General features: G+C 44.9%; 1 protein-coding gene across 1 annotated transcript in view; it reads left to right on the top strand.

Moving 5' to 3' along the window:
* The window catches only part of EXOC4 (exocyst complex component 4), a 481,536-nt gene that overhangs the window by 78,010 nt on the left and 390,977 nt on the right, over positions 1–12,549 (top strand). Inside the window, exon 7 of the mRNA XM_068401273.1 lies at positions 1,529–1,706. Coding sequence (XP_068257374.1) covers positions 1,529–1,706 — 178 coding nt within the window. The remainder of the gene's footprint in view (positions 1–1,528; positions 1,707–12,549) is intronic.

Here is a 12,549-nt window from a genome sequence, read left to right as displayed (position 1 = left end):
ACTATCCAGCTGCCAGCTTAAACAGCGGATGAAAGTGGATGCATGCAGATATTCAGCACTCTGAAATGAAGTCGCTGAGGCATGAACACACACCTCATTAGTGATTGTTAACTAACACAGAGGGCACCAGCGTCCTGGCTTGTATCAGCACTAGTGTGGCCAGCAGGACTAGGGCAGGGATCATCCCCCTGGACTCAGCACTGGTGAGGCCACACCTTGAATCCTGGGTTCAGTTTTGGGCCCCTCACTACAAGAAAGACCTTGAGGTGCTGGAGCGAGTCCAGAGAAGGGCAACGAAGGTGGTGAAGGGTCTGGAGCACAAGTGTGATGAGGAGCGGCTGAGGGACCTGGGGGTGTTTAGCCTGGAGAAGAGGAGGCTGAGGGGAGACCTTCTCGCTCTCTACAACTACCTGAAAGGAGGGTGTAGTGAGGTGGAGTCGGTCTCTTCTCCCACATAACAAGAAATAGGATGAGAGGAAACAGCCTCAAGTTGTGCCAGGGGAGGTTTAGATTGGAGATAAAGAACAATTTCTTCACGGAAAGGGTTGTCAAGCGCTGGCACAGGCTGCCCAGGGCAGTGGTGGAGTCCGCATCCCTGGAGGGATTTAAAAGCCATGTAGATGTGGTGCTGAGGGACATGGTTTAGTGGTGGACTTGGCAGTGCTGGGTTAATGGTTGGACTTGATGATCTTAAAGGTCCTTTCCAACCAAAACGATTCTCTGATTCTATTGTATGATTCTGAGACTGACATGTGGTGGTTAGGGAGTGGGTGCAGCTCCAATTCTGCTGCAGATCTCCTGTCCTGCTGTGGGGATAGCAACTTCTGATGGGCAGACACAGCAAGCATGTGCTAACTCCTAAGCTACTGCAGTTAAACATGATGGAGCCTGTCTGTCAGAGCTAGAAGCGCCTAACATATGGATTTGGGAAGTGTTATCGTCACATTTTGTTGGGGTTACAATGTGTACTTGAATTGCTCATTAAACGGCAGTGAACTTGATCAGGTTTTTTCTTTTCTCAAATAATAAAAAATGTGACGAGTCATTGCCTTATCACAAAATATTTAGGACTTTGCAAAGATATGTTAATTACAATAATTGGGCAGTAAGGAAGCCATAGGAACAGGTGAAGTGTAGTACATTTAGATGAGGTTGTAGCTGTAGCACCTTCCATATAGTAGTAAAATATTGGTAATTGACATGGTTGATGAGGTTTGATGTTTTAGGTTTCTGATCTTTCACGTTTAACACCTGCCATACTACTCATTTCATAATTCAAAATTAATATCTTGTATTCTGTTTGTGTGGGTAAGTCAATTTTTGTTGACTTGAGACTTTTACTTTCTTCCGGGGGCAAAGCAGGTAGTCTCCCTCCCTGTCTACAGCTCTGTCTGGGAACTTAAAACTGTCTCTGATATCATGGTATTGAAGTCTTCTGACTCCTGGCCTGCTGCTTTGATGTGCTGTGAGACTGTGTGCCTATGGTGTCTTCTAGAAACTCAGTGGAGGTTGTCTTGATGGTTTACAGGTTACTGCTGGAGCTGCTAGAGCTTCTCTTTGACAAATTCAACGCTGTGGCTGCTGCTCACTCTGTTGTCCTCGGACACCTTCAGCAAACTGTGGCCTCTCCTTGCAGCCAGTATGATGGTGATGTCAAGCTCTATGACATGGTTGATGTGTGGGTGAAGATCCAAGATGTCTTGCAGGTAAGAATCCTTCAGGTGGGCACGTTTGCAGCTTGGAACAGCTTTTATAACCCAAATACCTGTCATACTCGAGAGACAGCTGTGCTGGAATTTGTCTTGATTTTTGGTAAGTGGCCACATTTATAACAGACTGATAAACTCCAGAGAGCTGAAATAGCAGGAGAAAAATTTCTGTGGATTTATCCTTATGGTGTATGGAAAGGTTGATTCCTTTTGCCTACCAAGTGATTTATCAGAAGCTTTCAAACAGTGACATTTTTGTTCTGTGTTACCGTGTCATGCCTGTCTTATAAAGTGTCACAGCTCTAATCGCTTGTCTTCTCTTGTCATTATGGCTTGGTTATAGTCAGCTGAGACACTTGCTGCCAGCGTATCTTCAGGGGATTCTTACTAACTGTGGCGTACTAAAGCTGTCCCTCGCTTAGGCTTTATTCTGGTACCATGCCTATCACCTTAGTATCTGAGATTCACAAACAGCAGAGCTATCATCTGTCACATGTCTCTTCTCTCACTCTTGCTGTGAGGCTAACACATGCACATTAGAGGATTTTTAATTTATTTATTTTTAAATTGCTTTTATATATAGTACACAGATATATACCTCACCCAGGATTTGATAGAGGAGGTCAAACAAGTGAGCCTGGCATTATTTACAAGCGATTGCAAGATTTATGGTGGTCATTCCACCTCTGGCCTGTTCATGAAAAATGCTCTCTGCCTCCTACTCCAACACAGTTTTTCATCGTAGGGCACAGGTCTATTTACTGTTGTTCTAAAGGCTTGTTTGACTGTGCAGTGATGCACACAGCTTTTTCCTTACACAAATACAGCCAAATGTGTGCGTGGTGTGAATTTGGATACTTCTTGGACATGGTAAATGTAAGGTATGGGTCTTTGATCTCGTCCACTGTCTTCTTACCCACTTACTTGTCTTTCTAGAGGAGTTAGTATTTTTATTAAAGAAATCTCGATCAGTTTTCTCCGTGATACAAATTTTCACCTCCCTTCAATATTGTTCTTGAAAAAATTTGATTGGGAATGTCCAGCCAGAGGTTAACAATGGGTTTCTAAACAAAATAATGTCATAGAGTTGAAGCTGTCTGTCCCTGTTAAAGGGAAAAATTAAACTAAAGGACATGAAGAAAGGGCTTGGCATGGGATATCTGTAGCCATCATACCATCATCCACGAGGTCTAAAAAAATTTTGTAGCTTTGAGTTCTGCAGACTTTGCTCTAGGAGGACAAAGCCTTGGGAGTAAGAATCCTCCAAGATTTTATCTTCAGCGAAGAAGAATGACAAAGCTGGTAATTCCCACTTATCAGTGAGAGTTTGTGATGGTTTCATTCCTCATGAGTGGTGAAATTGGGAGTGAGTTATACTGGCTATTCCAAAACAACGTTGATAAAACGTCTGTACAGAAGCGTGCGTAGATGTGCTCATAGAGAGAGTGAATGTGCTTTCCGTTTTGGGGAGAAAATATTTGACCAAGCTTTCCCTAAAACGTGTGCCAAGAAAAATGTAACAACCCACTTGTAAAGGTTTCGTCGCTATTGGCCTGACAGCGCGGGTGTCGGAGGGAGTCAGAAAAGCTTCCCAAAGAGCTTTTACAATGCGTAAAAGCAGCACTTTAAGGTCCATAATCTCTTGCTGGTTTAGGTTAAGAGATAAGAATTGACCGACATGGAAAGGAGGAAATCTTCCATTTCTTTGTTCAAAATCTTGTGGGGTTTTTGTACATTTGTTTCATAGGAGTGGATTAAATTTTTTTTGCCTTACAGTATAAGAAAACCTTTGAGCCCAAGACTAAATTATTTCTATCCTGTTTTTCTGAATAAGGATAATTTTTTGAGAGGACATCTTACATTTGTGGCAGGGGGATTAGAAAACTCAGTATTAAAAGTGTTTATTTAAATGTGCCTGCTGTTGGGGGAGGATGAAAGTTGGAGGAAGTGGGTTCGTGGCAGGGTGCATCAGGGAAACGATGCAATTCCTGCAGATCATGATGAATGAAGTTTATTCATCGTGCTAGAACAGTATCACATGACTCTGCAGTTCACATGGATAATCTTTTGCACATGTACATTGTGCGTCTCTGCGTGTGAAATATGTTATAGCAAGGTTGTCTTTTTATAGCTCTGTACAAAAGTAATAATGTGTGCTCATGGTGGGCTGGAAATTGCCCTTTGTGGGGAATGAGAGTTGTTTTCAGCAGCTTGTTTTTGTAGCTGGATTTCTGAATGCTTCCTAATAGCTGCACCATCACCGTGGTGTAGGATTAGAGAGGTGGCACAATGCTATGCAACGTTTACATACTGAACATGCAGATATTATGTATTTTTGACCTTCTCTGAGAATGGAAGAATAATATTGAACTCATCAGGAGGAAGACAGAGTGACCTTTTAGAGTTGGGTACTAGAGTGCTAGAAAATAAACAAGCAAAAAAATCAGTTTGTCAAAATATTAGAGCAGCCTTGTTCAGGAAAACACGATTTGAGGTTATTTACTTATACCAGCGCCCGCTTAGCCTGCAGTCGTAGTGCCCTACCAACAGGAGAGAGCTGCAACTTGTTTAGATTTTAACTTGGCATTTTGTGCGTGGAGCTAATTTAGCTCTTCAGTGTAGGAGTAGGTGGAATATCCTTCTGAAGAGTGTAATTACTGTACGTCCAAGTACTTGGCTGGAGACAATTGTGAGCTGTGTTACAACGGCAGTTAGCGATGTACCGACATGGACAGTTCACAGAATCACAGAATCAATCAGGCTGGAAGAGCCCTCTGAGATCATCAAGTCCAACCATTGCCCTGACACCACCATGTCAGCTAGACCATGGCACTAAGTGCCATGTCCAGTCTTTTCTTAAACCCCTCCAGAGATGGTGACTCCACCACCTCCCTGGGCAGCCCCTTCCAACGTCTAATGACCCTTGCTGAGAAGAAATGCTTCCTAATGTCCAACCTGAACCTCCCCTGGTGAAGCTTGAGGCTGTGTCCTCTTGTCCTATCGCTAGTTGCCTGGGAGAAGAGGCCGACTCCCACTCCACTCCAACCTCCCTTCAGGTAGTTGTAGACTGCGATAAGGTCACCTCTGAGCCTCCTCTTCTCCAGACTAAACACCCCCAGCTCCCTCAGCTGTTCCTCATAGGTCAGACCCTCCAGACCCTTCACCAGCTTGGTCACCCTCCTCTGGACTCGCTCCAACACCTCAACATCTTTCTTGAAGTGCGGGGCCCTGTTGCTTCAGGACAATGCAATGAAGGAATTCGGAGGTTTTTCTGGCACTATTCCATGTCCATGCTGCCTCATCCCATCCCAAATGATGGCGGCTGTGCCGTGTTAAAGGCACGGTGGTGTACGTGCTTGGGAAGAAGTCAGAAGGTTTTGGGTGCAGCGTAATCTTTCTGTGTCATTTTACTTTTTCAGTGTAGGCCAAATCTCTTTAGCCCAGATAAGGGCTTTTCTGTCCTCTTGCATTAGTGTCGGGGACCGACAGCTGGCGGACGTGCTCTAGCAGTCACTCATCCTTGGTGTGATGGCTCTTCCTTACTGTTATCTACAGCGCAGAACTTTTAGCAGTTCATTCACCTTTTTTTAGCACTTTCTTTTGATACTACAGTGAGAGAGAGGCATCTGTCCCTGCTGAATAATACCAGTGTTCATTCAACTTCTTCAGAAATGTCACCTTTCTAGTGATAGGATGATCACCCCATCAGCTATTTTGTCTCAATGCAGTACCCCGCTGCTGGAGAAAATAGCAAAGACCTCTCGGTGTGTGCTCAGTATCCTGTTAGCAGCTTAGACTGATGCTGTTTGCTCCAAGGAAGGGATCTTCTCTCCTTTTGTGGTGGTAGTATTTGTAGTTGACTGATCTCATTTTTTGAGAGTGGTCTGTATCTATTTTCTTGCTTCTACAGAAGAGAGGGAAAATCACAACAGCAAGCTGTCGGGTGGTCTATCTCCTGAGAAGACACTGACAATTATTACTTTCCTTTTTTGGGCTCTTCTGTCTAATACTTTCAGTTGTTTTCCAAAAATGGTGTGATTTAGCAAAAAACTTTGCTGAAACACCATAAGGAAACTGGAGCAAGAGAAATTGAAGCCTACTCTCTGCCCACACACTGCTGTTCTGCTGCTGCAGAGCTGGAGATATCAGAAACTGTTGATTGAGCAAGCCTCTCTCTTTGCATGTGATGCTCCTCTGTCCAGAGCCTGTGTGACATATCCTTCCTTATACAGAGGAATGGCACTCGAGTGCAGGATTTGAGCAGAGAGATGAAGTAGTTCTGCAGGACACAGCTAGGTCTGGTGGCCAACAACGTGAGCAATCTCACTGAAAAGCTGCACTTTAAATTGTATTTGCTGTGCCATGCTTCTCCGGGAGTACTGCTAGAGCACTTGGAGATATATTTCACAGCTCTGCTGCTGTAAGCTGGGCCACTCTGTGGTTTTGTGAGTGAATTAATGGTGAAAATTATTGGTCCTTGTAGGCACACAGGTGAGTGGGGGAAAGACAACGGAGTTTAGCAGTCTTAGTACTCAATTTACCCCACTACATCCTCGTGGAAAAGGTGTAGAGGGTTCAACTCCACGTCAGTCCATGCAGATCTAAGCCAGCTGTGCTGTGATCCCATTTCTTCCTCTTCCATAGCCCGGGATGCTTTCCTCGCTCTGGCAGTGTTGCTCATTTTCCTGACAGTAATTTAATTTGAGGGAGTTTATTTGGCCAAGTATTTTCTGCTGGCTGCGTTTTCTGCTTGCTCAGGTGCTTGAACTGTGTCAGTGTTGGCTCAGGAGTGAGCGAGAGGGAATGCACGGTGAAGAAGGAAAGTGAAGAGTTTATCCTGGCAACTGCAGCTTTCATCAGCGGAAGCTGCTGTGTGGAACGACACCTCAAGGTACCCACTCATGCAAAAACAAGGTGGTTTTTGCTCTTGCCCTGGGTGGCTCAGCACAGGCCTGACAGCCATGCAAAACACTTACTAAAATGGCTTGTGATTTTAAAAGCAGGAGCTTAGGAGTGATGTCCAGTCGTGAGCTCTAAATCTCTCCGCAGTCGTGATGCTCTCTGACTCTTCAGTTAAATAAATGTGTCCTGGAACAGGTAACCAAATCTCTCTTTGCTGAAGCTTTGCATTTAAAGGCTGAACGAACTATTTGTGACACAGTTAATACTTGTAAAGTAAAATAAGATTCTTGGATGAGAGGTGTTAGTGTTAATGTGCCATAAATATTGGTTGAAATGTCAGAGCAATATATGAAATTACTGTTGCATTTGGGAAGTTCACCAGTTAATATTTTGAACCTAAAGTAGTGTTATTTTTCAGAAAGTCTCTTTACAGAAATTTAATGGTTTTTTTGGTTGTCTTCAAAATACTGTGCCTGACAGTATTTCTGGTTCCTTTTAACTGGACTTAAATGTGTGGAACTGATGCGCTTGGATTCCTGACTGGTTTGTCTCATTAATGCTCATCTCTCATTTAGCCAAGAGGACGATAGTCATGAAAGTGATTTGTCTGCAGGTTTTGGAAAATACAGTTTCAGTCAATCTTGGGTGCATGAAGGAGGGAGAGAGAGCATTCTGCTTTCCAGGGTGCTGATATTTTAAAAATGAATTTAGATAATTAGAGTAAGGCAGTTGGCACTTTTCTCCACCTGTTTCTTATTTGAAGTGAACTCAGAGTGTGCATTAAGAAATCCAGTGCAGTGAGTGTTACACATTTTTATTTTTCTGGAAATATGTACTACCAAGAGCGCAAGAATTTCTGTGAAAGCTTATGGTCCAGGAAGAGCATCATCTTTCTGAATCTAGAAAGGGATGAGATTATTTTGCAGGAAGGTATTTCTTTAAATTTTGGTCTTGCCAAGAAGGTATGTCATGTCCTGCCTGCCCTCTCTGTTAAAATGTTTTGGAGATTTGCTGCAACTTACCTAATAATCCAAGTCTTCTCCTTATAAACCAAAGTAGTTTGGTACCTTTCTTAAGCTCTTAAAATGCACTTGGAATTTGAGATGGGCCGAGACCAACGGCATGAGGTTCAACAAGAACAAGTGCCGGGTCTTACACTTGGGCCACAACAACCCCACGCAGCGCTACAGGCTGGGGGAAGAGTGGTTAGAAAGAGACCTGGGGGTGCTGATCGACAGCCGGCTAAACATGAGCCAGCAGTGTGCCCAGGTGGCCAAGAAGGCCAATGGCATCCTGGCCTCTATTAGGAATGGTGTAGCCAGCCGGTCTAGGGAAGGGATCGTCCCTCTGTACTTGGCACTGCTGGGACCGCACCTTGAATCCTGTGTCCACTTCTGGGCCCCGCACTTCAAGAAAGATGTTGAGGTGTTGGAGCGAGTGCAGAGGTGGGCGACCAAGGTGGTGAAGCGTCTGGAGGGTCTGACCTATGAGGAACGGCTGAGGGAGCTGGGGGTTGTTTAGCCTGGAGAAGAGGAGGCTCAGAGGTGACCTTAGTGCAGTCTACAACTACCTGAAGGGAGGTTGTAGTGGAGTGGGAGTCGGCCTCTTCTCCCAGGCAACCAGCGATAGGACAAGAGGACACAGCCTCAAGCTTGGCCAGGGGAGGTTCAGGTTGGACATTAGGAAGCATTTCTTCTCAGAAAGGGTCATTAGCCATTGGAAGGGGCTGTCCAGGGAGGTGGTGGAGTCACCATCTCTGGATGTGTTTAAGAAAAGCCTGGACATGGCACTTAGTGCCATGGTCTAGTTGCCATGATGGTGTCAGGGCAATGGTTGGACTCGATGATCCCAGAAGTCTCTTCCAACCTGATTGATTCTGTGATTCTGTGAAATCGCCTTGATAAAGGTGAGAAAGTGTGTCAGCAAGTGCAAAGAGATTTCATGGCATTGGGATGCATTATGCAGCTAGAAGGGCAAAGAAGGAGACAATAATATCATACTGTCCTTTAAAAAAACAATGAATATGAAGTAGAAATGCACAAAATTGATACGTTTTCTCTTTAACTGATGATTCTGGCTGAAATGAAGTGTGTTTAAAACTAACTGAATGGCTTTGGTATCAGGTACCTGGAAGAAGTCCAGCGCTGAGCAGGCCATCAATGTTGGATTATTGTCTTTCCCGGGAACGGTCCGTGTTAACTGAACTGTGCTATATCAGCAGGGTGACACAGCAGAAGTTTGTGCGAATGCTACAGCGTTAACAGCTTTTGTTTCAAGAGTAATTTTTATCCCGGAGCTGTTGTTCCAATATATTTCATAAACAACTAATGTTTGCTCTAAAGTTCAAAGAGATAAAGCCCTGCATAAAAATGAATTGTTTGAACAGTGTATGGCCACTTGTGCAGTTTGTTGCAGAAGAGATCAGTGAGCTTATGGTTTGGGAGATTTTACAAAAGATTTGCTCATTTGATGAGATGTTTGCAGGTATGAGAGCAAGGAAGAAGTTCACCCTCTTCTGTCTGTGCTGTAGAGTATCACACTGCTCCATACTTGAAGGGCTCTTCATTTCAGGTGGATGTTCCTTTTAATAGTTGAAGCATAGTTAGAAAGTTGTAATTTTAAAGGGGTTTTGGAGTTTATGCCTAAATATTTAAGTCGCTAAATCCATGTGAGTTAAAAGCATATACTTTTATGCTTAGTCTGTCTTCTGAAGGAGGAAAAGGGTGCACAAATTCTTGTAAAGAAGCCCTGTCAGTAAATAATATCACAGAATCAACCAGGTTGGAAGAGCCCTCTGGGATCATCGAGTCCAACCATTGCCCTGACACCACCATGACAACTAGACCATGGCACTAAGTGCCATGTCCAGGCTTTTCTTAAACACATCCAGAGATGGTGACTCCACCACCTCCCTGGGCAGCCCCTTCCAATGTCTAATGACCCTTTCTGAGAAGAAATGCTTCCTAATGTCTAACCTGAAAATAGAAATCAGTTCTGCAAGGTGTTAGGCTGAGAGAAAGTCTGAGTTGAGGAAAAGGTTGGGAATACAGAATGGGGGAATGACATGTTCCCTTCTTCAATATTTGGCAGTTGGAATGAAATCTGTGCCTTTTGAATACTGGGCCATTGTTAAGAGCTTTCTAATTTATACAACTTGAGAGCACAGAGATTTTTGCACTCTTTGTTCCAGTGATATCACTTGGAAGCCTTTCTTTTGCGAGCTGAAAGTTTGCTGAGAAGGGCTAAGAAGGTTGTGAAGTGGCCGTCACACCTGCTGTGAAGTCTGTGTTTCAAATTGCCAACGGGACTATGGGCATTCTAAATAAAGTGCAAAATTCCCAGCCTGTAAATTGCTTGTTAGCCTTCATCTTCTTTGAACTGTTAATTCATGGGATGATGCAGAAGAAATGGAAACTTGGCTACAAATATGTGCAGTATCTTTCTTTTTAACCATTTCCCTAGATTCTTCACAGAATCAACCAGGTTGGGAGAGACCTCTGGGATCATCGAGTCCAACCGTTGCCCTGACACCACCCTGTCAACTAGACTATGGCACTAAGTGCCATGTCCAGTCTTTTCTTAAACACCTCCAGAGATGGTGACTCCACCACCTCCCTGGGCAGCCCCTTCCAATGTCTAATGACCCTTGCTGAGAAGAAATGCTTCGTAATGTCCAACCTGAACCTCCCCTGGTGAAGCTTGAGGCTGTGTCCTCTTGTCCTATCACTAGCTGCCTGGGAGAAGAGGCCGACACCCACTTCACTGCAACCTTCCTTCAGGTACTTGTAGACTGCAATAAGGTCACCAAACATTCTTGAACAGTTTTGTTAGGTCTGATGTGCTTTTTTTTTTTTTTCAGTTACTATCAGTGTCCGCTGCACTTTATTCCTGCTGCCATCTAGAATTAGGAGACACTACAAGTAGTTCATCAGCATTTGTAGACATGTTTTATAGGACTGTAAAACCACGTCTCTTTTGATGTGCTGAGCTTATTCACGCTTAGTCCCTGTGTGACTGGCTTTAAAGGCAGCGAGTCGTGCTCTTAGTAGCATCATAAAAATCCTGTGAACAGGAAAAGGCCAAACGCTCGTCGTGTCCTCGCTGCAAGACGTCTAATCTGACAGCAGTGCAGGAGGGATTCATGCAGGCAAATTCCTGCTAATGTTAGAGAGTAGCTGATATCCGAGGGAAATGTTGGGAAACTGTTTTGCCTAAAAGCCTTTCCACTCTCATGCTGTGTGCTTGTTGTGTTTACCAGGCGTGACATTTACAAAACCATAAGGTAGAATCTTTTTTTTCCCCTGAATTTTACCGGCTCTTGCTGTTTCTTTCCTGATATGAAATCTCATCCTGGTTTTGGGGGGCCTGGATGCTTTTTTTCAGTAATTATTTGTGATGTAGGAAGCTACAGAATGGTATTAGAATAAAATAGAATAGACTAGTTCAGTTGGAAGGGACCTACAGTGATCATCTAGTCCAACTGCCTGATGAATTCAGGGCTGACCAAGAGTTAAAGCACGTTATTAAGGGCATTGTCCAAATGCCTCTTAAACACTGACAGGCTTGGGGCATTGACCACCTCTCTAGGAAGCCTGTTCCAGTGTGTGACCACCCTCTTGGTAAAGAAATCCTTCCTAATGACTGGTCTAAACGTCCCCTGGCGCAGCTTTGAACCGTTCCCACACGTCCTGTCGCTGGATCCCAGGGAGAAGAGCTCAGCACCTCCATCTCCGCTTCCCCTCCTCTGGAAGCTGCAGAGAGCCAGGAGGTCACCCCTCAGCCTCCTTTTCTCCAAACTAGACAAACCCAAGGTCCTCAGCCGCTCCTCACAGGACATGCCTTCCAGCCCTTTCACCTACTTTGTTGCCCCTGTCTGGATGCATTCAAGGACCTGAACATCCTTCTTAAATTATGGAGTCCAGAACTGCACAGAGTACTCGAGGTGAGGCCATGCTGATGCTGAATACAGCGGGACAGTCACCTCTTTTCACTGGCTGGTTGGTGTTTGATGCACCCCAGGAAGTGGTTTGCTGTTTTGGCTGACAGGGCAAATTGCTGATTCAGATTGAGCCTGCTGTTGCAAAAATGCTTTCTAAAACTTCTTCTGCCCTGACACCACCGTGTCAACTAGACCGTGGCACTAAGTGCCATGTCCAACCTTTTCTTAAACACCTCCAGAGATGGTGACTCCACCACCTCCCTGCGCAGCCCCTTCCAATGGCTAATGACCCTTTCTGAGAAGAAATGCTTCCTAATGTCCAACCTGAACCTCCCCTGGTGAAGCTTGAGGCTGTGTCCTCTTGTCCTATCGCTAGTTGCCTGGGAGAAGAGGCCGACTCCCACTCCACTACAACCTCCCTTCAGGTAGTTATAGACTGCACTAAGGTCACCTCTGAGCCTCCTCTTCTCCAGGCTAAACAACCCCAGCTCATTCAGCCGTTCCTCGTAGGTTAGACCCTCCAGACCCTTCACCAGCTTGGTCGCCCTCCTCTGGACTCGCTCCAACACCTCAACATCTCTCTTGAAGTGCGGGGCCCCGAACTGGACACAGGATTCAAGGTGTGGCCTCACCAGTGCCGAGTACAGAGGGACAATCACTTCCCTAGGGATGCATGTTCACACACATGCATCCCTTTATACCTCTCCCCTTCTCTTTGTTTCTTCTTCTTCTTTCTTCACCAACACCACACCCTCAGCTTTGCTCCAGGGCCTGAGCTGGAAGAGAAGGTGCAGCATTTATGGAGATGTATATGTGAGGACCTAACACTGTAGGCGGGACAACAGCAGCTCCTTGTCACTTGCGAAGGTAACTGCAAGTCTGCGCGCATACGCTTGGAAGCTGTTACTGCTGCAGCTCTGGACACATAGGTACCACTTTGAAATGTGTTGTGTATCACTAGTAGTGTGCATAAAACACTTTAGGAACATCTACTTCACA

The sequence above is a fragment of the Nyctibius grandis genome, chromosome 5, assembly GCF_013368605.1.
Source record: "Nyctibius grandis isolate bNycGra1 chromosome 5, bNycGra1.pri, whole genome shotgun sequence".
NCBI classification, from domain to species: Eukaryota; Metazoa; Chordata; class Aves; order Nyctibiiformes; family Nyctibiidae; genus Nyctibius; species Nyctibius grandis.
This window is presented reverse-complemented; position numbering and strand designations above follow the sequence as displayed.